Source organism: Lontra canadensis, unplaced genomic scaffold (assembly GCF_010015895.1).
Source record: "Lontra canadensis isolate GAN:19392208 unplaced genomic scaffold, GSC_riverotter_1.0 scaffold159, whole genome shotgun sequence".
Lineage (NCBI taxonomy): Eukaryota > Metazoa > Chordata > Mammalia > Carnivora > Mustelidae > Lontra > Lontra canadensis.
The window spans coordinates 1,250,971-1,276,925 of record NW_022631153.1 but is presented as its reverse complement, the minus strand read 5'-3'; the positions used below and the strand labels follow the sequence as shown (position 1 = coordinate 1,276,925).

General features: G+C 35.8%; 1 protein-coding gene across 31 annotated transcripts in view; it reads right to left on the bottom strand.

The window, feature by feature from the left end:
* The window catches only part of PCM1 (pericentriolar material 1), an 83,024-nt gene extending 62,934 nt beyond the window's left edge, over window positions 1–20,090 (bottom strand). For 8 of the 31 annotated variants that reach the window (XM_032844909.1, XM_032844917.1, XM_032844920.1 and 5 more), the window contains exons 1-9: window positions 19,754–20,090; window positions 18,013–18,079; window positions 14,979–15,142; window positions 8,780–8,897; window positions 7,057–7,302; window positions 5,767–6,036; window positions 4,913–5,083; window positions 4,611–4,727; window positions 2,950–3,138 (exon numbers count right to left, since the gene is read on the bottom strand). In XM_032844909.1, coding sequence (XP_032700800.1) covers window positions 2,950–3,138; window positions 4,611–4,727; window positions 4,913–5,083; window positions 5,767–6,036; window positions 7,057–7,302; window positions 8,780–8,875 — 1,089 coding nt within the window. In that variant the 5' untranslated portion in view covers window positions 8,876–8,897; window positions 14,979–15,142; window positions 18,013–18,079; window positions 19,754–20,090. Of the gene's footprint in view, window positions 1–2,949; window positions 3,139–4,610; window positions 4,728–4,912; window positions 5,084–5,766; window positions 6,037–7,056; window positions 7,303–8,779; window positions 8,898–14,978; window positions 15,143–18,012; window positions 18,083–19,753 lie in introns of all 31 variants that reach the window. The other 23 variants (XM_032844931.1, XM_032844924.1, XM_032844926.1 and 20 more) reach the window with 10 other exon arrangements.
* Between the last annotated feature and the right edge of the window lie 5,865 nt (window positions 20,091–25,955).

Here is a 25,955-nt window from a genome sequence, read left to right as displayed (position 1 = left end):
TCTGGCTTATTTCTATTTATAATCCTCCCAGCTCTCAAAAATACGTAGTTCAACCTTCAATGAAACCTTAAAGATCTCTAATTTTAAATAGTTGACTAACATTCTGGGTTTTTACCCTTTAAGAAGCAAACTTTTAAAAAGAACTTTAATCCTTGTTAGTCACATTTTCTTTTAGATTGTATTTGCTTATTTGAAAGGGAGATAAAGATAGCAATGGGGGGGAGGGGGGACGGGGCACAGGGAGAGGGAGAAGTAGGCTCCCCGCTAAGCGGGGCAGGGGGAATGGGCACGCAGCAGGAGCCCGGATCCCAGGATCATGACCTGAGCAGAAGGCAGGAAGGCAGAGGCTTTACCAAATGAGCCACCCAGGTGCCAGTTGTTACACATTTATTTGTAAAACTCTGATACTCAAATTATAAAGAATTCTGAACTATTTATTAAAGGAAACACAATTACCTCCAGATTTTTCACTAATCCAAAAATGAATTCCCAACAATTTTGAAATTAGGAGAGTTTATTACTACTTAATAACTTTTGCTTGCATCCATATAACTAACATTTCAAACTAATAATCAGGAAATCTGAGCTGAGGGAGGCAAGAAGGAATTACAAATCTTAAAAAAGGGAAAATGAGAAACTGGAAATAAAAATACCTAGGGATTAGAACATGTCAAGAGGACAGTGCACAGAACAGGAATCCAAAAAGGAAGTGAAGCATATATTCACCTTTCAAACACTATTTTCACTTAAACTTTTTGAGTCACCTCCCTCAAGTACATTTTTAGTTTACAGATAAAAAATTTAACTTAGACATGAACTCCTAAACTACATACAATTTCAGAATTGAAATTTCAATTTCAGAAAACTCTTCCTTTTCTGTAGTCAAATGAGGTTCCTCCAATAATTTTTCATGGATCCAAATTTATTTTTTTGGCTGAAAAGTACTTCAGATAATATGTACTCCATTTTTTTCATGTGAAAGGTGAGAAATGATAAGTCCAGTATCACAGGGCAAATCAGGTTCCTAAGTTCTAGGTTGGTGTTTTCCACACCATACTGCCAGCCTCAAAATTATGTGCTCAGGTAGTATTAAATACAAAAGTCTGAGACACCATGTCTGAGAAACATAGTCTGGTTTGGGAGACAAACTTAGCCCACATGAAATAACTAGAAATGATGGAAATAATATCAAAAAAATAGTAGATAATATTTTTAAAAGCTTAATAAAGTCTCTAAAAGCTGTTAGTGAATGTGTAGGAAAGAGGAGTATGAGAAAATAATGAGGGCACAGGTACTTGTGGAAGGCTTCTTTTTAAAAAGTATGCTAAGTGTCATCATGTCTATAAAATATTCCAGAAAATGGACTCTGTCCTTATAAGCAGCTGGAGAGTATCAACCATTTCCTATCAAGCTACAACTCAGAAGGTTATTTTAAGCTCTAAATCAGAACTTTTTTCCTACTGTCCTAAAAGAGTATGACGTCTTGAAAAAATGGTAAGTAGGGAATGAAGATGAGGTAGGGAGAATACAATTCTGCATAGCAGAGGAAAAATAAAGTCAGTTGGTGAGAATGAGGAGTTTTTTCTAATAAAATAATACTACGAATAGAGTACTGACAGAACTACTACCCTAGGATGGCCCTAAGAATCAAAAGATTAAAGAGAATCAATTGGAATAAACTCCAAGAATGAAGTTCAATAGACAGTAATATTCACACATACGGCTATTTTTCAAGGAAACTAAAAAACAGAAAAATGGTTTTTAAAAGTAAATATATCAGCTTCGGAAAAAAAAGAAACACTGGCAGATTTTCCTGTTTGTCACTGTTCAGAAAACTTAAAGAGAACATTAAGTTCCAAAGGATATTTATTGAGTCTCACACTTTCTCTTCTCTAATGTTACTAGTTTTAAAAATAATCAGCCACTCAATTTACTCTTCTGTTGTATTGGGCAACTTTTGCTTAATATTTCATAGTAAGATCATCTTAGCTGATTTCAAACTGTATCCTTAAATCCTTGTGGGAGCCAGGAAAAAACAAAACAAAGCAAAACAAAACCAAAACCTGCCAAAATATTTAGAGGTTTTGTCATTTTTAAACAGCCCAAAAAAAAAAAAAAAAAGTGCATAACAAAATAAAGACCACCCCTAGTTAATATAAGCTACTAATAAAACATAAGAAATTAATCTCTACTTATTAAAATAGGATTTTTTTCCTTGCCAATAGGAACGGGTACTTTCTTACAAACGCTTTTACTGAAACTTATTTTAAGTGTAACCACACAAAGAGCTGTCTTTAAACCTTTCCTGAGTGCCTTTATGGAAATCATGAAAAATTTAGAGCAAACAGTGGAGGAAAAAAAACCAGGAGAAACATTACCAACAAGTCAACTTTCTTGCTTTAGTATTTTTCTTTAAAAAAAAAAAAAAAAAATGGAAGGGGTTTTCAAAAAAAGAAAATATAAACCACAAGAGAAAAAAGGGGAAAAAAGCACTATAAAAATACATCATTCTTAGAAAGACAGGAAAGCTAACAGCTTACTCCATTTTCTTTTTCTTTAATGAATGACTGCAAGAATTAAGACAAAACTTAAAAGCACCATGTTCATCCATGAATACAAATATCAAGAAAAAAAAGGCAACTAATGGTTAAGGTTTAAGAATGTTCTATTTTGAGTTCTCAACAGCAAAAAAGAAAATGGATTAAGTTCTTTGTTAATACAAATTAAATACAGCTGCCACATATAACCCATAGGAGAGTATAAGAAAGCCGAGAAGAATAAAAACACTAAAGGACAGTATTTTACTAAGGCAAATTACAGTATAATTAGCCATGTTAATAGCTTACATACTTAAGAATAATAGCAACAGAAAGGCAAATAAGGAAGAGGAAATGTGAACAAGAGAGGTGCTCATTTAGAGACTTCCCAAATTAATATTGTGAAATATACCTTTGAGGGAAATCCACGTTTTCGGCTATATTTCCTATTAGGCCTCAGTTCCCTGCCATTCTGAGGAGGTCTGTCACCTTTCCCTTTTGGACTTGTGGTAACGTCAATGTCTGAAACCTGTTCTTGTGAAGCTGAATTCCCTAGTTTGTCCTCAATGCACGGCCGAATTCTCAGACTAAAAGATGCCTCCTTTATTAAATAGTGTAGCATATTAATTTCTTAATACAAACTCCTGTTTAATATACAAGCCAGCCTTGTGAATAAATACAAAAAATTTACCAGTCCATCTCTTTAAAAATCAATCTACCCTCCCCCAAGTGACAATAAACTTAAGACTTTTAAATTTCTGTAGACTAGACTAACACTTACTATAATCAAGTATCATATCATATCCTAGGCAATTGCCAAACTATACAACTGGAGCACATTTTAACATTTATTCTGCTGTTATTATCAACTTTCATTATATCATTTTATGTTATGAAAAAAATTCTCATCACAATGAACACTATATATGCTAGTATACAAATCAAAATAATCAACTATACCATTTCCCACCCCTCCCCAACAGAATTCCTTTACCCACATTCCCCAATTCCTCTATTTCTGCTGGAATGAAATGTGAGGAAAAAAATTATTCCCAGCACCACTGTAAACAGAAAAACAATTTCCCCACAACAGAATCTATTTTCAACAGTTGTTTGGATCAAGCCCTGCGAGTATCTATCTCCTGGTGAAAATAATGTAGGAAAAAAATTCAAATTTCCTCTTCAAATTAGGAAGGGCAGGGAAGAGAAAGAGGCAGGTAAGAAACTATGCAGGTCAACATTGAATGGAAACAAACCCTCAAATTTCTCATGCTGAATGGTATTTCGGAACATCTCTCAGAAACAAAAGATGGACATACATGGTTATCATTTCATAAGAAAAGCTTTACTGACAACAAATTTTCAAGTTTACTAATGCATGGCTATAGATGCACCTGCTAAAATAAAAATGCTTAAAAGCACACTAGTTCTGAAGCACACTACCTTCTATGAACTAAGTTTATTTTACAAAGTTTTCCTCAAAGTTCTGTGAATTCCTGATTATTCTTCCAAAAGACATTTTGTAGAGTTAGAAATTTTATTTTTATCACCATGATTAAATCACAATGTAAATGATACCCTGTCCCAATTTCATCTTGATGTTTCAGTCATCTGGTTTTGCTACAGTTCAAAGCTAGCCCGAGGTATTAAAAAGTCCTAGCAGCCTTCAAATGAGTCCTCAATAGCAATAGAACTTGAAGATTTTTCCAAGACACAATATACTTAGTAATGATATTTTGTACTCCTAGCTTTTATACTCATGATGAATTTTAACTTTCCCAATGCTTCGTAAAATGAGAAAAGCTGTGCTTAATGAAACCAACAGAAAAACTGTGTTTCTGCAAGCAGATCACAAATCTTATTTTTAAATCAACCATGTTAAGTGTTTGCTAGTAAGTAAAACTTTTGTACTCCCGTGTTTTGAAATAATATATACAGCATTAACAATTTGAGGGTTTCTTCCCTGAAACATACTTTTCATTAAGGAATGCCTATAAAAATATCATCTTGAAAAATGGGGAGAAAGTTTAAATCTTCATTTCCAGCACTTTTAATTACCAAAAAGCCGCTTACCGTGGTATCTGAAGCCTCAGACTGCACATCTATGTTTAGCGATGTGCTCTCAGCTACAGAACCAGATCCCACAGCTGAATCTATAGTCCGAACATCCTCCTCCTCATTTTCTCTAGCCTGAAATATTTTAGTGGTATAAATCATACAACTATTAAAAAGGGCAATAAAATGTTATAATGGATGTCACGATTTTTTGAAAATACATTAACTCCTCTGGGGTGGAATCAGAATGTCATCAGTATATGCACACTAATATACCACAAAAATAAATCAACACATTATTGAAAAGGTTCAAAACTTACAAGGATTTTTTGGAGAAATTTCATATATGACTTTTCTTGTTCTTTAAGGTGATCTATTAGATGAGTAAGGCGCTCAACATTAGCAGATCTTTCATTTTTCTCTACAAGATCTTCCCGCATGGAACTAGCTTTAGTAATATAATCACGAATCTGAACAAGCCTGCTTACAATCTGCATAAAGAAATTTGGAAAAAAAAGCATGAAAATAAACCATATGTAAAACTGAGCATAATGCATTCCATAGCAACACTTCTACATATTTATTTCAAATATAGTAACTAAAGATATGTCTACATTTATCATTTGAATTCATACATGCAAAATATCTGAATTAAATTTATAATTTAACCAAAACATAACTGGCAATACTAACAACCCCAATTACTATGAATATAAGAATTTCAAAACTAGTTTCAATTTACATTACCCAAAACATTTTACTTATAGAACTGCATGCCTTTAAACTACTATTTATGCAAATTTTTTCTAATGTTTATATATTATTTCCTTCTAAGTAAAAGTATTAGACTTTTTAAAGTACTTTTCAAAAGAATTATAGAACCATTTAAAAAAATTATTACAACCTACTAATCACAACATTTCAAACTCCTCTTTACTAAAAAATTAGCACACAGCCTTTGGCAGGTAAACAGAAGCCTTAAATTTACAATATGCCATTTCTACAATCATTTTGGATAAGAAGAAATTTATACTATATTTAATGAATCGGAGATTAATGAGGTGAGTCTAGAAGTACTTAGCTAAAATTCCTATATGCATAACCCAATAATCTTAATCTTAATATTTCTATTTTGAAACTCAGAAAAGCAAAGAACAAAACAAACATTTTTCACCTGGCTGCTTTCCATTGCAGGCTCTCCTCTTCCATCTTCTTCAGAGACTTGACAGTTTTGCAAAAGGTCATTACTTAAAGCAGAGGCGAACAACTCTTTACATTGTGCTGAACCAACCACTTCTCTCTTTGGAGGACTTATAGCAGCATCTTTGCTCTTGTTAGTATTAATCTGCATAGGCAAAAAGTTGAAGGGCTTTCGGTTTTCACTAAGCTGACGTTTGTTGTTAGCAGCTGTTGCTCTACCTTGAGAATCACTTCCAATGCTTCTCTACATATGAAAAAGAAGCCAAATGCCACAAATATTAATTTTTCAATAATTAAAAAAAAATTCCAGCTTTCTTCATCAGCTTTACCATCAGATATTAAGTCAGGAAGTATACATAAATAGCTCTGTCCATAAGATTCAAAAATGATTCAAATCTACAAAAAAATCTTCTGCTAAAATATCAAAATTTGATCAACTCGTCCTATTCCTCATTTTGTCTGACATAAATCAACTGATGAATCTGAGCAAGATCAGTCTAAATGATGTACCAGGACGACAAACCCTATCTATAACTCACATTCCTAATCATACTTGTTCACCGAATTTTGTATGGGCTTTGGATCCAATGAGTAGATCTTAATTAATATAAACATCAGCATTAAGATGTGTCCAGATGAAACACTGCCTGAAAAGTGCTCAGCTCAGTGTCGGATATATAGTAAATGTTCAGTAATTTTAACTAGATGATTAAATGACATGTGATCACCACCACCACCGTATCAGACTTGAATATACTTTTACGCAAATTTGGTAAACTGTTTATCTCTCTAAAGCACAGATGTGACAATAAAGCATCTGTTAAGAGTTCATTATCATTTCCACTTACTTTTAGTTCCAAATTTTATTTCAGTGATTTTAATACCATCCGCTTATTTTAAACTTGAGGTAATCCAGAACACCCCACACTTAGCCAATGATAAATATTCTAAACTGGATCTCCCTTTTGCTTAATAGCAACCTTATTCAGTTACTAACATGTAAAATTTAGTTCCATGGCGAAATGATTTATATTAGTCATAGAGTATTAGTAATAAAGCTACAAAAGACCTGACCTTAGCAAGTTTAGAAAGTTTTTGCCCTCCAAAGAACATAATACCGCCACCAATTAAAATTTCTTTCCATATACACAGAAACTAAGAAAAAGGAAATAAAAAGTTTACTTTTCATTCTTAAAACAACTACTTAATCCATTCTAAGTATTTCCCATAGTTATAACTTGATTTTTTAAAATAATTCACAAACCTGATCTAAATCACTGAAGTTTATCCGCTGTTTAAGTTTCTCTAATTCTGCCTGCTCTGGAACAGACATCTGAGTCACATATCTACTATGTGGAAACGAATGTGGAGTCTTTGTTCTTCGCCTTCCAACTCCTGGTGATGACTCCGGAGAAATATCATTAGTTACCCTTTTATCACTTTCGACACCAAGCTTTTTCTTATTCTTTTCTGATGATTTATTTGCTTTCTTCTGTTGGCCACCCCAATCCTTTAAAAAAGTAAGGGCAAAAGTTAATCTGGCCTCTATCAAACTAGGAAAGTAATTTGATATGCTTAAAAATTTTTAGTGAGTCTTAAAGTTAAAAATGACAAAACGTCTTTTGCATAAACATACAGCCTTAAAGACAATTTACTTCTACTAATGTGTTCCCCCCCAACCATTACATCTAGTCTAAATTTCATAGAGAGTCCTTCAGAAAATAGATTACTTTCCTCTCATAGATCTTTAACAAACATAAATGCCAAACTCCAACCTAGAGTCAGTCTGAATATTTTCAAGAGCATTTTAAAAATTGGTTCCCTACTATTTATAAATTGGATAGTGAAATAAATTATAGATACCTTTACTGGTCTCCTTTAAAATCAATGTATGTAAGACAGATCCCGAATCAACCTAGATTCTAAGATAATTATTGTTATCTGAAGAAATCCTCACTGTGTGACCCTAGGCAATTTACTTAACTTCCCACAGTCTCAGTTTCCTAATCTCTAAGATAGTGTCACCTTTAAAACATGATTAAAGATAACATTCATAAAGAATCTGACACAGTGCCTAACATATAGTAAGCAATAAACATAATTATTCTTACTTTTCACAGGCAATAATGTATTACATAATAAGACCTGACATGAAATGACAAAAATGATTCATGTTTTAATGGGAGAACATTTTTATTTACTTAGTTATATCCACATAACCTAAGTCATTCAACAAAAAAGTCTATAAATTCCTACCTTATTCAAACTGGAAAAATCATTTAGTTTTACTATAGTAAAACCTTTTGGGATATTTCCTCATTTATAACACGACTCCCTTCTCTACAATCTGTCCCTCCACCCCAATCCTTGTATGGGTCTTCTTGCCAACCTGTTGTTCTACTTACCCTACCCCTTCCTGGCCACAGCTGACTGGAAAAGAGATGCATATCTAATCCAAACAGGGATAATCGTACTTTGAAATTTCAAATTGGAACTAAAAGATAACTAGTCAGTACATAATTGTAGCGATAACTGAAAACTTTAGAATGAAGGGTCAGCCATAGTACACCACATGAACCAGAGAAGAGAGAAAGCTGGTCTGCAAAAAGAAAGTTGTGTTAAGCAAAGGCACGCAGAAGCAGAGAGAGCAGTGAAAAAGCAATTCTTGACAAACTGTTAGTTCTTTTTTCTAGTCCCTTCCTAAAACCCACCTATAGTGTTTTGATTTAACTTGTTTTCCATAAAACATCTTTATACACTTATAATAAATCTTTTTGGCTTAAGCTAACTCAGGTTGGTATCTGTTACCTGCAAACAAAAGCATCTTTAACTAATATAACAAACAGCCCAGGGATTTAATGTCTTGGCCAGCAACAAAACCATGTGCTTACAAAGAATCTCAGTGAGTTTGATTTGGCTAAGTCAAGGGAAAGTTTCATTTTATCATTAGTAATTAATGATACACCATCAACAGTAAGTTATCATACCATATTGTTGAGTCGGTCATCAACACCCTCATTGCTCCAGTTTGGTAAATCCTGATCATTCACGCCTTCTTCAAAAGGACCTCCTCCTGTGGCCATCCTGGTTTTACCAATTAATTTTCTGCAAAACAAGTGAAAACATTTTAACACATAAAAACAAACTCTTAATGATTTTTAAATCATTACATGAAGCTTAGTGACATAAAAGAAATCTCAGAAAAGTTGATTTTATGAAATAAAAAAAAGAGATAGTGTCAACCACGCATTATAGACAAACTGATTCAGCAGCCATACAGATATTACAATAAATATGAGTTAAGGAGCTGGAGTGACAGGAAAGGGAAGGAAAACTTCAAAATATCTACTATGTGTACAGGCCTACATCCTTTCAGTTCACTTTATTTAATTAGTTGAACACAGTCCTAAAAGGTAAAGGAGTGATAGGAAAAAGTTATTAATGGCTAGGACCAAAACCACTCTTAGGGAAAAAAACCAATATTCCCAAAGACCTGAGAATTTGTTTGGTGTCAAAGTTTCAAAGAGGTTGGAACTGCTCTGGATGCAGGAAAGTTTGGTTTTAACAGGAATGTAGTGTTAAGCAAGGTAGAGAGAAGACAGAGAAAGAGACAGGCCTAGGTCAGGGAATGGGCAATAAAAGCCAAAAATACAAAAAGTTGCTTTGACTGTAAGATCCCAACTTATCCCATTCACTAGAGCAAAAAATTAAAAGCATTATCATCCATGACAAAGTAATCTCACAGATGTTTTGATGCTAGAATATCTACTAGAATAATATATTAATAGATCACAAAGAGGTTAAATTTTATCACTCAAAGAAATGGTGATAAAATTCAACACTTAATTTGAAAAAAATCTTAGTGGCGCCTGGATGACTAGCTCAGTTGGCTATCAGCTTTTGGCTCAGGTTGCAATCCTGGAGTCCCAGGATCAAGCCCTGCATCAGGCCTCCTGCTGAGAGAGGGTCTGCTTCTCCTTCTGCCCCTCATCCCACTCATGTTCTCTCTTTCATTCTCTTGGTCTCTCTCACAAATGAGTAAAATCTTTGGAAAAAAAAAAAAGAAACAAAAAAATCTTAAAAAGTACAAATACACTGATGGTTCCTTACAGTTATATGTACTATTATACTATATTTTTTTCAGTGAGCACGTATTACTTTAATAATTTTCTAAGGAGTTGAAAGAAGTATATACTTTAAACCAATAGCCAACAATATTAAAATAAGAAATGAAGGGACGCCTGGGTGGCTCAGTGGCTTAAGCCTCTACCTTCGGCTCAGGTCATGATCCCAGCGTCCTGGGATCGAGTCCCTCAGCAGGGAGCCTGCTTCTCCTTCTGCCTCTGCCTGCCACTCTGTCTGCCTGTGCTCACTCTCTCTGACAAATAAATAAAATCTTTAAAAAAATAAAAAATAAAATAAGAAATGAAGGACATCCCTATTAAAATAAAGATCAAAACAAAAATGTAACATACCAGTTATTTAGCATTGTTTTTAAAGTCCTGCAAAATGGAAAAACATGAAACATAAATATTAACACTAAGAAGACAAAAGGTGGTATTCTTCAAATATGCATTAAAAAACATACAAAACTTCAAAATATCACCAACAACCACACAGAAAATATACTGGAGAAAAATGATGCCCTTGTAATTGTGACCAAAAAAAGAAAACATCTAGGAATAACGCAAATTTTGCCCTAAATTACGACGCACCAGTAGACTATAAAACAATGTAAGAGAAAATTTACAAAGTAGAAAAACAAACTATCTTCACTGATGGAAAGACAAATTTTATAAACACACCATTTTTTTCTAAATATAGACTTAATGAATTCCCAGTGGAGTTCTTCTTAGGATCTGACAAAACAAGTAGGTACAAAAAATTTAAATATATGAAAAATAAAAGCAAAAGTAGCAATAGAGGTTGGGAGAGTAGAAAATTAGTCCCAAGAGATATTCACTCATACTGAGTACCTATATGACCAGATTAGTATAAGCCAATTACCCCTTGCAAAATCCGAAAATACACCCAATTAGAAAAATATAATGAAGAAAATTAATCACAGCTAACAACTATTTTGTTTACTATATACCAGCACCATGCTAAATATTTTATAAACATTCTATCATTTAATCCTCATAAAAATAACATGATATAGGATAATGTAGGATTATTCACTTGATGGGACAATTTGCTACCAATTTTGAAAAAGATTATTTAGGAATTTAATAGTATTTCTCAACTAGAATCCTTCATCTCAAATACAGAACACAGAAAAATGATCTGAGTAATACTTTTTTCAATTCTCCCAAGAATGGTACATTCCAGACACAGAAGAATTTATTCACAGTAAACAATAGATGCCTTAGAGCTTAATTCTCTCCCAATTGAAAAAGGCCATCTTATACCCTAACACCAAGATAGTAAGTAGATTAAAAATAGATCGGGAAGATTAAAAAAAATAATCAAACAAACAGAAAATCAAGAAAACAGGATGGGCTCTAAAAATGAAGATCCTATAAATATGGAATGCAAAAATAAAAGAGAAAAAGTGTAACAGATTGTATTCACATAAAATAAAATCCCAAGTTTATAGAGAATAAATAGTAAATGACAAACCAGGGGGAAAATCTGAAAGAAATATGAAGCATACAGTGAGTATCTTTATAAAGAATTAATGGGGAAAAACAAGAAAAATAAAAACACTAAAAATAAAACAATAAAAGTAAGTATAAACAGGTAACTTAAAAAGAAGTCAGTAAACATAAAATAATAAAAATATTAACAATAAAGTTCAGCAACAAATTAAAATGAGGGACTATTAAATTTACTGTATTTCCTAATCCTGATGACAGCAAAAGGAAACTGGAACTCTCAGTCACTATCTTGAGAGCTAAACTTGTATAACCTTTCTAGAAAGCATTTTGGCAATATTGTATCAAGAACTAAAACTGAGTTTTGACCCAGTAATTCTACCTCTCCAGAGCTAATGTAAGAAAATAAACTTAAATAAGGGAGAGGGAACTATAATGCAGAAAACAGTTTATTGTGCTATAATTGTGATAAATTGTAAACTGAATGTTAAACTGTAGGCTGGATGCTATTAGGAAACAATACCCTTCAAAACAATGAAGGCTGAACGATACTGCCTGTGTTTATAATATCATAGAGTATAAAAGAGGAAAAAAGCAATATGTAAAACTGCATACAGATTAGAAAAAACTAAAACTAAGAATATATACTAAAGTGCTTGCATGAAAGCAACTGTTGGTTGTGGAGGAAGGAATGTGATCATTTTCCCTGTCTTCTCATATATTTTCAGCAATACTATGCACTGTTTTTTACACCAGAAATATATTTTAGAACTTACAAAATAACTAATACTTATAGAGAGGTATGTCCAATGAGCTGAAATGACATTTAGATGAATCATTTAGCACCTATTTCCTAGATGTACCAATATAATTTATAATATTAAATAACGGGCACTCCAAAAACTACATATGCAGTAGAGGCAACACCATCTTCAAAAGTACTAGAAGCCAACCGTAAAACATAAATTAGCATGGAAACTTAATAAGGTATTCAAGTAAAAACTCTTACATACCGATTTTTTTCCTAAAATAGTGTATGCTATGATTTCTATTAGTAGAGTAATAAAACTTACTTAGAAATAAATTAAAAATATATTTGGAGATATGACATTTTATATTTTATCTTTATATTATGATAAACTCCCCCTAAAATGAAGAGCTATTTCATTCCCCATAAAATGAAATAGGTTCTTCTAAGAACCTATTTATAGGCTATATGACTTCAAACACTGTTAAGTTTTTAAAACAATTCAAAAACCAAATATTAAAATTAGTTTGGGAAAAATTGGTCAAATTTTTTTTTAAATCTTTTTAAAGACCACTTACTATATAAAGTCTACTGAATTTACAAAATAAACAACTTTGTCTATAGTTATATTGTGATGAGATAAACACCCATGAGGGTAGATTAATAATAATGATGCTAAATGTGTTTAAAAGACACACTCCTATACAAGTATTATTATGAAGCTTAAGAAATAATGTCATGTAAATCAATTTTCAACATCATAACAGCTGATTTATCTAAGAGGGTTAAAATCTCCCCATATAAAATGTAGATAATATACGCAATATTTTCCTCTTCTTCATGCCAATCTCTTTACCCACCTCCAAGTCATCATTAGAAATAGGTGCCTGCCTTCTAAATTGTTTTGTAGACACATTGTTATTATTCATATAATTTTTATCATTATTTTAAACTATTATATGAAAAGAATTCTAATAATAAAATACTAGGTATGTAGACAAGAAGACCAATTCAAGTAGGCTTCCAATAGCGGAATCAATAGGGCTTGGTGACTATTATGACATGGAAGATGAAAGATGAGGCAGTGAGAAAGCTGTTCAAGGATGAGTCCTACGTTTTGAGCTTGAACAACTGGGTTTATGGTGATACATTCACAGTGACTGGAAAACGAACAGATATTTTTTTGTTGAGAGATGATTAATTTGGTTTTAGCAATGCTGGGTCTGAGGTGAAATCTAGGCTGCAGAGAGATTTGCAAATCATCTGCTCAGAAAAGTACTCAAAATGGCGCAGAAGGCACCGGGAGAAGAGGAAGAGATCAAGACTGAGCCTGGAGGGACACGGATATTTAAGAGAGAGGAAAAGAACACTGAAGAAGGTAGAAAGACAGGAGAGAAACCAGGAGAGTGTGCTAGAAAAGGTGCAAGTGTATAAAGGAGGAGGATATCAGTAAGAATGCCAGATGTTATTCGGTCACATAATACTAAGAAGTGCCCACTTGGATTTAGCAACAAGGTTACTGATGACCCTGGTACTAGCAATTACAGCAGGGTGGGGAGGATCAATCCCGTAACTGGAATGCTTTTGATAGGAAGAGGCAAAAATAAAAGAAGTCATTAGGTAATTTTTCCAAGGAATTAGTCTATGAAGGGAAAAAGACAGAGATAGGCATGGAGGAAGTTTTGTTAAAAGCATGTTTAAAATTTGTTGGCCAAGAGCTAGGAGAGGAAGATACTGAAGATGCAGAAAAGAAAGGAGATAGTGTATGGTCTCTGAAAAAGCAGTAGCAACTGGGACCTAGGGTGTTAAGCAAAATCACTAGCTTTAGGTAGAGGAACACCTCTTTCTTTGAACAAAGGGGAAGGATGGAAGTAGATGGAGGCTAATGAGATCTATTCATAGGAGGCTGAGGGAGTCTGTAAGTGACGCGAAGCAGAAAGGACTGATCCTAAAATGTGAGGGTTAGACAGCAGTGTCTGAGAGATGAGAAGAGTAAAGGAGAATGATTGTGGGCAGCACTGAGGATTCAGGTGAGAGCTAGAGAACATCCACAGATAACAGTAATCTGCAATGTGAATTTTTTTTCCCAGCAGTGCTCATCAGCCCTGGTAGAATATTCCACTGAATCCATCCAAGGTGGGAGATTATGGCAGGCAGGTTATTAGAAAGACAATAAAATGGAAAAGCTGAAGCCACTGGAAAACAAACAGCACAAGTCATGGTTGACTGTATGGGAATAACAGGGATAAAAGTAAAATTTTTCTACTTTAAACGAGGACTTCTATGACCTACTAAACTAAGCTGAAACTAATTAAAAGTTTCATATAGCTATTTTCAACAGCCCTATCTGGCTCCCTTACCTTGCAAAGATACAAAAATGCAAAAAAGTACTATAGCAATTTATAAACTTTCTGTGACTGATCTTTTTGAAGAAAATCCTGTCATAGGATTCTTACTACAGAGAAATATTTATATGTATATAAAATTACAATATTGTCACAGAAATACCTATGATTGACCCAAGGTTAATCTTTGAAATAAAAATATAAAGAAAAATTAATCAAGTTAAGAAAAAACACTATTTTTCTAAAATCTTTAAATTCAGATATTATCTCTGAAATGGCATTGAATTACTCCTAACCATCCCTGGAAATGCCATCTTGACAACTGTAAATGAAGGTTTTAGAAATAGTCAACCTAATAAAATAATGTAGGAAGTAGTTTTTTTCCAAGTATCTACTTAGGGTCACAAAATAACCAAAGGTGGTACTTTATATATCTGTACAAGTTTTCTAAAGGCTGCATTGTTTACGGTATTTCTCTTACTAATTATAAAAATACCTGGTACACTGTTTTGAAAGTCTTCATACAGTGTTCAAATGTACTAAGCACTTCTAATGGAAACTGAGAAGAAAATGCTTAAGTATCTGGTTTTATGTGTTGTTTAGTCAGTTTCATTTGAGGAACTTCTCAATTTCTTCTCTGTACTTAAGATAGTCAAGTACCTAAAAAAAAAAAAAAAAAAATTTTCACAAAGGATTTTTCCCATAGCGCTTTCAATTTGAGACTTTCTAAAAATTTCAAAATTTTTTTAGAACTTAAGATATCTCTGTAATTACCCTCTTCAAAGAAAAAAAAAAAACTGTTAAGACATTGGTGGGAGGGGGATAAAAAGACTGCAACAAAACATAACCCTCTATCTAAATCAACAAAAATTTTATTAGACCTATGTACCAACTATTGCATTAGGTCTATCTTACGATACAGTTATTCTGGGCAGAGCATTTCATATCAACAAAATATGCCCTTGCTCAGAAGTGAGAACACTGAGGTCAATTAAATTCTGCTCACCAAGACGCCCTCCCTAAAATTTATATTCAAAACCTATTGCTTTCTTGTCATGGGTTACATGTAACACCCAAATAAATCTGTAGGCCCTACTGCCACCAGCAACTTGGAATCTCAGTCTTTGGGGCCAGTCCCATACTCACTGTTACCATCTCTTCCTATCACTCCCTTCCACTGGGTCATTACAAACCTCCTGTACATCCTCCATCTGTTCCCCAATATGCCTCCTACTTCTTCAAGTTCAATAACATCCGAAATCCCTCTAAAAGCACTATTTCCTTAGCAATCCTTTCCAAAAGGGGCACTACTCTTCCTAATGCCCCAGATTCATGAGGAAAGGATCACATTTACAGACCATTCTTATTTAACTAATGCTTAACCTTCCTCTTCTGAACAAATTTGTCATCGAAAATATCACTCTCCATACTATGGGCACCACTTCCTACCATCCTCCCCAAAACAAGTCTTGTACTTTTCTTGGTAATAACCGGCTCATGGTTTCACCCTCCACATCATTCCCTACTTTCCTAATTTTTCTAAGACTGTGAATTGAGATCCAACATCCCTCTCATCTTCCCTATTCCAATACATTTCACTCTGGACTGGTAATTTGTTCAAGATCCTGAAGTTCTGAAATCCCTTCTTCTGATCATAAGTCCTTGCCTTCTCCTTCTCTCACTTCTCTCATTCCTGCTAAATGTGCTCTTGACCCTGCTGCAAACTTCAGTTTGGTCATTCTTCTTCCCAGGAATCCATTAATCCCCTGCTTCCTTACTCAACCCCAAACACAACCCAAGTAAGTCATTCCAAAAATCCCTTGCAAGCATCCTTGACTTCCTCCCCTATTTGTCCATTCTACCAATTCAATTCTGGTTAACTCCACTACCTGCTCTCTTTGCATCTATTCACAAACTGTTAAAGGATAGAGAAATAATTATAAAATGTGATTGGCTATGTTCACTATTAAGGTATATTATACTGTACACACACAAACACACTTTCAAAACATAGGTTTACTCCATGAGATAAGACACCTTGTCTGTTTTGCTCATTGCCATATCTCTAGTACTTTATAGTCATTAAGTCACCCACTGTAGGTACTGAATTAAATTTGTAAGATGAATGTATTACTATGAATTTTGCTGGCTTCCAAATATATTCCCTAGTGTAGTTATTCCAAACGCTTTCTATTTTTCCCAAGTGTCAAATACACTGTCTCCTTTACAAATGGCCAAATTATTTAATGAGAAAATCAAGATCTTCTAAAATGAGTTAAAAGAATTTTCCCTGTATCTTTATTCCCTCTCATCTATCCTCCCTCACATTTAAACTATTTTATAACTGGTTTTATAATTCTTTTTATTTTACTAAATGCCTGCTATATCACTCTAGTGTTAAGAACTCTAATACACACTCACATTTGACCTTCCCTGAGTTTGATTTTTCTTATCCTATCATTCTTCCAATTAAAAAAAAAATACTGAAAAGTATAATAAAGACATGAATCAACTGCCAATTTTCTCATGATAGTTGGCTTAGATCATACGGGAACTAAGGACTTACCTGCTTTCCTGGAAAGCAAGCAACCCACTGAAAATGCGTTGTCTTAAAATTTTAACAGCGGAATTAAATTCAGACTGACACTTTTCTTAAAAAAGCAATGACTTCTAAAATGCTTAACAAAAATTTCTTCTGATCCTCATCCTTTAGTCATTTAATTTCTAAATTGTCCTTAGCAAATAATTATTTAACTTTCCCTCAATAAACTTTCATTGACTTTTTTTTTGCTGGTCAGATTTGACAATGCACTATGGATATAAACTAATGTTTACCTTTAGGCACCTAAGAGAAAAAAAAGCACAACTCAGTCAACAGTATATGCAATAAGCTCAAAAAGTAAAGAAATTTGTGCATAAAAATTTTGAAAAATCAATTAACAGAAAAGCTGCAGAAAATGACTTAAGATTAAATGGATTTGGAGAGGCAAATCCAGTAGCTGTTATAGGACAAATTCAAATTCAAATGGGCTGAAGAAATCCTGTGAAGAAAAAGACATTTCAAAAGGCACTATTTAAATTATTTGGTATTTAATAATTAGGAATGACATGGCTCTTTTCTAGCAAAAGTATGAAAGCAGAACAAAGTGGCATGCCAAAAAAGCAAGGCACACAGGGCAGCAAACCAAGAAGGTCTATTTACTAGAGTGGGCCCTCAACCACACACTGATATGTTGATAGCAGTCTCCATTGAAAAGTCTTCCAACTACAATAGGAAGAGCCTGGATGGCTCAGTTGGTTAAGCATTTGCCTTCAGCTCAGGTCATGATCTCAGGGTCCTGGGATCAAGCCCCACATCCGGCTCTTGCTTGGTAAGGATAGGGAGCCTGCTTCTCCCCCTCCCTCTGCCTGCCGCTCCCCCTGCTTGTACTCTGTCTCTCCCTGTCAGATAAATAAATAAAATCCTTAAAAAAAAGAAAAAAAAAACCACCCCATAAACAGCAATAACATATATAATGATGACAAATTACCTGTTTAAAAACTAGTTTTACAGCTCAGAAACGGCTCCTTTCCTGCTTCACACTTCAAAGTTGTTGCCTGCTTGTGATTAAAAACAACAAAAACACTTCAGTGAATTCTTTGCTTACACTATGAAGTATAGAATAACAAGTATTTTATATATATATATATATATATATATGTACACACACACACATACACACATGACCTAAAATGTTTAGAAAAATGAACAAAAAAGTAAACATCTAACTTACAATATTTTAGACTGGTTACTTTAATCCTTTTGGAAAACAATGTGATATACTTAAATGTTTAAATCCTCCAAACTTGTAAGATTCTACCAAACAACATGATCCGTTAATATAGCTACTTCGGTAGGTAATAAAAATCATTAATCCCAATTACCATGTAAAGATTCATGCCGAAGTTTACTCATCATATTGTCATTAACTTTCTGCCACTCAAACTATTCAAAAACTTTGTATATTCAAAGATTAAAAAATTTTTTTTCTTTACTTGAAAGCTAACTACTTAAAAAAAAAAAAAACTTGTCACTATATACACACAAGGTTTACCTTCAGTTCAAAAACCCAGTATTATAATGGTTTCCAGGACTCGCACCAAGAAGGTAAGAGGCAAAGAAAAGAGCAGGTGCACCCGAAGCTCTACAACACCCACTCCAGTAACCAGAGAATACCAGGAGGCGGAGTCTGGAAAGCAGTTATGGGGCGGGGGTGACAGGGGCGCCCAGAAAGCCCGGTTCTTCCAGCGCCAAAATACGATCCCTCAGTCATACGGCACAGAACGCAAACCTCAAACCGGTCAAAAAAGAAAAAAAAAAAAAAGAAAAGAAAAAAAAAACGAACAAGGCGAGATCCTCAGGAATGGGCCCCAGGATGAAAAAAAGTTTGGATGACCCGCCCCCCTAAGAGGGCCTACCATCCAATCCCCAAACACCAGTTGCTGCAAAGCAAGCAATGTTTCCCTAATCCCACTTGGCATTTAGTTTTCCCCATTTTAGGCCCTTTCTTACTGGACCTACAGTAGGACACGGAGAAGCGGAGCAATGGGAGGGGGGAGAGAAGAGCAGTTAAATTATCATTCCTCTCCCAAGTATAAACCACCTCTTCTCCAAAGTCAGGAACGCCCTCCCCGCCCCCCCGTCCCCCCCTCCCGGCATTTCAGCTCTAAGAATACCCGAGACAGCAAAAATCCGCTGCTCACAGCCCAACGCAAAAGTCGCGTCGCTCCTCACCCGGCCTTCACCTAAAATTCTGGACACCGAGAGCGCCACAGAATGGAATTTGAGAGGGGGTGGGAGTGGGCGCAGTCACGTACACTAAGGCCACTAAGGCCCGGTGCTATGGAGAACTAGAGCCCCATCCCTGGCAACCAAACCACAGCCCCCGCTCCACTCCCTCCACTTGCAAGGGGCATTCCCCTGGAGCGCCCGAAACGCAGGGCGGCTTCCTCCTCGGGGCCAGAAAATGGGGGGGGGGGGCAACAAGGGGGTTCTGCAGTCGCTAACGCGTCCCTAAATGCTCACCCGGAGACTGCGTCCTTCGTCCCGAGGTAAGGGGCGGACTGTCTGGCTAGGGGACCTGAAGCTGGCAACAAGAAGACCCAGAAGCCCACGGAGAGGCGTGGGCCCGAGGCCAGGCCCGATAGGGTCAAGTGTCCTAAAGCCGTTGCTCTCTCGCTCCTGCGCCGCGCTGCCCTCGGTTGCCAAGGACTGGGGACGCGCAGCATTACCTGTAAACGAAGCAGCCGGTCCTGCCAAGGGTGGAGTAGCGGTCAGGCCCTACGATCCGCCACCGGCAGCGGTCCTCCCTTAGAAACTGCAGCTGGGAGCGCCCACAAGTTCCCTGGCTGCCTAGGGCCCAATGGCCGCCTTCTCTACCTTAGCTACTCGGCGCCAACCGCCGCAGCCACCGCCATCTTAGGATCTCATTGTGGTGGGAGAAGAGGGCGGGAGGGGGGGGGGACTGCAGAGGGGGCAACGCGGCGTGAGACTGCGCCGTCTCCTCGGCAACGGCCGCGCGGGGGCGAGAACTCGCCGGGGCGGGAGCCGCAGTGCGATCAACGCTCTAGACTGGAGTCATGTGGCCGCCGGAGTCTGTGGTGTCACTTCGGGCCCTTTTGCCTGGAGCCGCTAACACAAACGAACAACCGGAGACTGCATATCCCAGAATGCCAATTCGACCCTGGTTTATTAGCGTCCGTCCGTCGGTCAGGAGAGGGTTAACCGCAAATCCCGGCACGCCGTGAACATCGCGGCACTCCTCTGCGAGCTGGTGGCTCTGGGCCTGTGCGGAAGTACCTTGAGCTTCCTCTTTAGCTGGAAAAACTGAGGAGAGTCATTCCGGTTTGCTGGGCGGCTGTCAGCTCCAGACCCTGCGGGGGGCCGGGAGTGGGCCGGGGGGGAGGGGGGAGACCTAAGTCGCTCCTCTGGTTCTTGCCCACCCGCATCCGGAATTAGGAAGAGATGGAATTAGAAGGGTTTTTACCATCTACTCGTGATTTTACACGGTGAAGATTAATCGTGGGAAGTTAATTGGCTAAACCAATTAACCATATAGTCAGTGGGAGAATTCTAAATGTTAATAATGAACACCACCACCTTGGATTAATGTCCTACTTTTCCCTTGGAAGAACCAGACGATTTTAATCAAAATCTAGTATAGGGAAATTTTCTTTTAAAACTAGTCTCTGAATTCTGTTTTGATTTATGCTCCCATCTCAGCAGAAGCTCTATCAAGGATGGTAAATTGACAGGTTCTCTCTTAGTTTAAAAAAAAAAAAATTCAAGTGAGTGAATTCTAAGATCTAATTGGCTTTGACTATTCATGAATTGAGCAGCGTTCCAACCAACAAATAGAAAGGAGATCCTTGGAGCTGTAGAAAGGGCAATGTTTTAAAAGTCAGGAAGGGGTTGGAAAAAGGAAATAATTAGCAAAGAATGCGTTGTTTCTGGCAAGGTTGCCTTCCTAAGTAGAAAGGAAAGCCCTGCCAAATGGATTACTGACCTACTGATAACCAAGTCCGGGGTGACTAGTTAAAGGTTATATTCCTGGGGTGTTGAAACTGCAGTTGGCTTAGGTATTAAGCCTTAGTTGGCTTAGGTGAGGTTTAGCACACGTGACTCCATTTAGGGCCTGCTGTTTCCTTGTTAACGCTCCTAACACACTGGGAGAAAAAAGTGATAATGACTTTCAAGGCCTTTAGTGTGCCTCCCTGAAAAGTTAAAACACCTTCAATTTTACTTGAATGCAGGGGCATTCTATTTTTAGGCAGTTTGTGAGATGAGTTTGTTTTAAACAAAAGAAGAGTAGAGTGAATAAAGGACATTTAGGTTCCAACAACAAATTGTTCTCAATCACCAACAGATATTGTTCAAAAAACCAAGTAAAAGAATCCTATCTCAATACATAATTCAGGTAAATAAAACTCTTCCTGAAACTATCGTCAGATTCAGTCTTATTGCAATGATATATTTTTGAGTACATTCTATGTATCTAACGTTGGTAATTACTCGGTAACAAAAACAGTCCCTGCCCTTGAAGGGTTCATCTCACCCTCTGATTCCCTACCCCTCCTCCATTTTCCCTTGAAGGGCTGATATTTTAGTGAACGATGGAGAAATAGAATGTGATGTAAATAAATTCTGTTTTGTAAGAAAACAAAGTGCTGTGGGAATCCAAAGCACAGAGTGCTCCAGGCCCCATTCTAATTCCACCACTCCATAGCTCTAAAATTTTGGTCAAGTTTCTTAACTTTTCTCAGTTGTCCCATCTACAAAATGAAGGGGAGAGAATCCTAATACTGCCACCCTTGCAGGAGGTTTTTTTTTTTTCAAGTAGTATTTATTTTGAAGAAGGCACAAGCTAAGCATTGTATCTGTTGTGATTTTCTTAATTCTCCCAACTCTCCTGAAGAGATTGATCCTGCATTTTTTCCATTTTAGAAACCAAAGTTTAAATAAATCATCAAAATTCTGACAGCTCCAAGTGGTAGAGCCCATGTAAAACAGGTCTAACTGAACTTGTTGGAGGGATTTTTGGATTAAATAAAAGAATGAGTGGAAAATTTACCAGCATATGGGAAGGCTCCAAAATATTAGCTGTCTTTATTATCATCACCATAGTCATCATTTTGTTTATGTGTATATATATATATATATATATATATAATTTTCAAATATGTTGAGGCTATTGTCATTCAAACGATTCAAATGATTCAAAAGTATTACTTAATATGGTCTTTATGCTTTTTAAATTTATGACCTCTAAAAAATGTCAATACTATAATGTCTGTTTAGTGGGGGGAGGAGTCTGAGATATTTTTACATTAAAAAGAGATCCTCAAACTCAAATATGAGCATTATTGATCTAAAGCAAAAGGCAAAGAAAAAAAACCTGAAAAAGTATAAAATTATTCCAGATCTCCAAAACCTTAATGTCTAATTCAGAAAACAAACCTTAAGCAAACGAATCCCTTTAGTATCAGTAATGTATGAATATGGCAAATAAATGATACAGACAGTAAGTGCTTTAGGAATTCAGAGAAAGAATATTGATATATTGCCTCAAAAATATAGTTCCAATTTCTGCATGGAATGAAATTAGGGGCAACAGTCTAGTGGAAATGTAGATGGGGATCGAGTGGTCTCTCAGAGACATATGTTGAAACTACCTCTCAGTTTCCTACATTTAAGAACAACATAAAACATGTATTAAACGTGGAGGAGGAGGCCCAAATGGAAACAAGCACACTTCAAACACACAGTACATCCAGAATTTGTGATGGATAATGCAGAAACCAGATTTGGTGAAGTAGAGGATTCACATGGGATGGGGAACGGGGAGGCAAGAGAAGAATAGGTTTCTATATGTTTTGTACAAACTGTAGAAAATCTTAAATGTTGATCTGAAGAGATTGGGCTTTGTTCTGTGGATAGTGTAAAATCACATTGAGTCTTTAGAAGAAGCAATGATATAATGAAGTAGTTATTTTAAGACTTTAGCAGCAAGGTTTAGAACAAGCTAGGGAGAGCAGGAGATGAGGAGAACAGGTAGTAACTGGCATGAAGTAATTAAAGCCTGGCCTAAGGTAGTAGCAGAATGAATCAAGTCAAGGAGTTGGATTCTGATTGGTTGTCATCCTGTGTAAAATAGCATTTTCATATTTAAGATTACACTGACCAGGGGGTGCTGACAGTAGAACATTTTGTATTATATTATTTATCTCTTTAATGTGTTCTGTGTTCTTTTTCCACAGGATTTAAGTAGAGTGAGAGCAGAAACCCTGACTTTTGTAGTTCTTTATTATCACAAATGCCTCGCTGAGTTCATTTACTATATTTTGAGATTCACAAATTTGTGGTCTTTGAAAAAACAGTTTTTTGCAGTACCTAATTTTACCTGCAGGTGGTGATAGAACTTAAAGGAAAAATCTGTAGTGCCCCCCCCATTACAACTGAATTTTATGATTGTTTTTATATGTGATTTTTTATACACCCTAGAGAAAAATAGACATTTGTGTAAATTATAAAGCACAATAATAAGAGAAACCCTCAATAACCCACCACCTAAGCTAAAACATAGAATATAATCCATCTATTTAAGGACACCTTATGCTTTTCTCCAAGCTCATTCCCTTTTGCAAACATAAATACTATCCTGTATGATCTTGGTGTTATCATCCTTTCATTTTTCTCAAATAACTATATGTATATATCCCAAAATAATGTATTGTTTGGTTTCACTTTTTTTCAAGCTTTATATAAATGACATCATACGGAGTATATTTTTGCTTGACTTGTTTTTTCATTCAGCATTTTTTCTGAAATTCATCTATGTTGATGGGTAGAAACACAAAGTCTTAAGAGCAGAAATAAAATTAATTTTGGAATATTTCTAGAGTTGAATATAAATGATATTATCTTTATTCTTCATATTAGCTTTGAGACTAACTTGATGGAGGAAGGAACTGATTATATAAACAAGGGATAGGTGAAGAACTCTGACCTAGTTCTTACATTTTTTTTGGTTAAATTTAAGAATTTTATTTCTCTCCCTTCATCTAGCCCAGAGTTTCTCAGTCATGGCATGATTGACATTTTGGGCTGGCTGATTCTTTGTTTCAGGGGGCTGTCCTGTGTGTTACAACATATTTATCTGCATGCCTGACCTCCTCCCATTAGATGCCTGTAACACCCTGTCTCCCCTGTTGTGACCACCAGAAGTGTCTCCTGGCATTGTCAAATACTGTCCATCCAAGGAGGGTAGAGTGGGGGGTGAGGGCAAAATCACTGCTGAGAAACGCTGATCTAAACTTTGCATTGAGAAAATCATGTTACTGTGAATTTTTCTAATGCGCCTCTTTTGCTCAGAAACCTAAACTTTTGAATAATTAAATCATGTATTATATAAAATTATAACAACTAATTATTTTTTATATTTCAAGGCTTTTCTTACCTTCTTCTGTTTTCCCCATATCTAATTACCTTGACATCTCTCATTACTGCCTAGTTCAGAATTTTTTATTAGATTCCAAATACCTAATTACTGCTCTCTAGACATACAATGTTAATGTTTATACCACTCTGAACTGCCTTTTCCTCCATAACCTGTTTATGTTCTTTTCTTCCAAAAATCACTCATTCGATAAATGTACCCTCATGGTTCTGACAATTCTAACTGTATTTGCATTTCATCAGTCTTAACATGGCTCAGCTCCTATGATTGTGATATGCTCTTTCTTATATATTCTTGGGGGTCTATGTATTTTTACTCCACTTTCTCTAGTCATCATAAACCAGATCAGAGCTGCAACAGTGTAGTCCTGTGTGGAATGCTTGCTTCCCAGGACATATCAAGTCAGAGGGGCTTAAATAAAAGGATATAATAAAAAACTACAAAGAAAATCATCTATACCTTATTTCCTAGCCTCCCATCACCCCTACATTATATGATATTGAAAGTACTAGATATACACAGATATAGGTTAATTAAGTAGAGACATCAGGCAATTAGGTGGGAGGGTTCCCAAAATAGAAAAATATAGGCTGATACAGATTTTGTTTTCTTATTCATATGAAAAATACTAGAAAAGTATGAAAATTAGGGGCTCCTGGTTGGGCTCATTCAGCTAAGTGTCTGGCTCATAGTTTCAACTCAGGTCATGATCTCAGGATCCTGGGATCAAGCCCCAAGTTGGTCTCCAAGCTAAGTGGGGAGTCTGCTTGAGATTCTCTCTCTCTCTCTCTCCCTGTGTCCTACCCCCACTCCCACTCTGTCTGTCTCTCAAATAAATCTTTAAGAAAATGGAAAGTATGAAAATTACTCCTCAGCTTTTACTTTAATAATGCTGTTATTGAAAATAAAATTATTTGAAGTGAAAAACTCAATAATTGCCATGGCTATAAGGGAGTAAAGTCTCGAATGACTTTATAAAAGATGAACTGTGAGCCAGAAAAGTGTCTTTTCTCACATAAATAAGGAGATCTGTAGGTGACGACTAGATCTGGTATATGCTTGCAAATAAGCATGGGCTGTGAAGAAGTCCTAATGTGACTGGAGTAAGTGATCTATATTAAATCCACTGCATTATATAGGGAAGCAACAGCTGTTTGTGTTATAATTTTTGCTCTTTTACCATAAAAAAGGGCTTCCCACACTTCATTTTTCCTTCTGTAAGATTCTAAGGTAAGGGGAAAAAATGGCAAAATGTGTGTGAATTCAGATTAACCAGGAAAGAGGTTAGAATGCCTTTCTTTACCACCAGAGCACTAAGTAATTTTAGGGTTACAAAGATACAGATGTAGTGAAAAGAAGGGCCATATGCACCCTAATGTTCTTAGCAGCAATGGCCACAATTGTCAAACTGTGGAAGGAGCTAAGATGCCCTTCAATAGACAAATGGATAAAGAAGATATAGTCCATATATACAATGG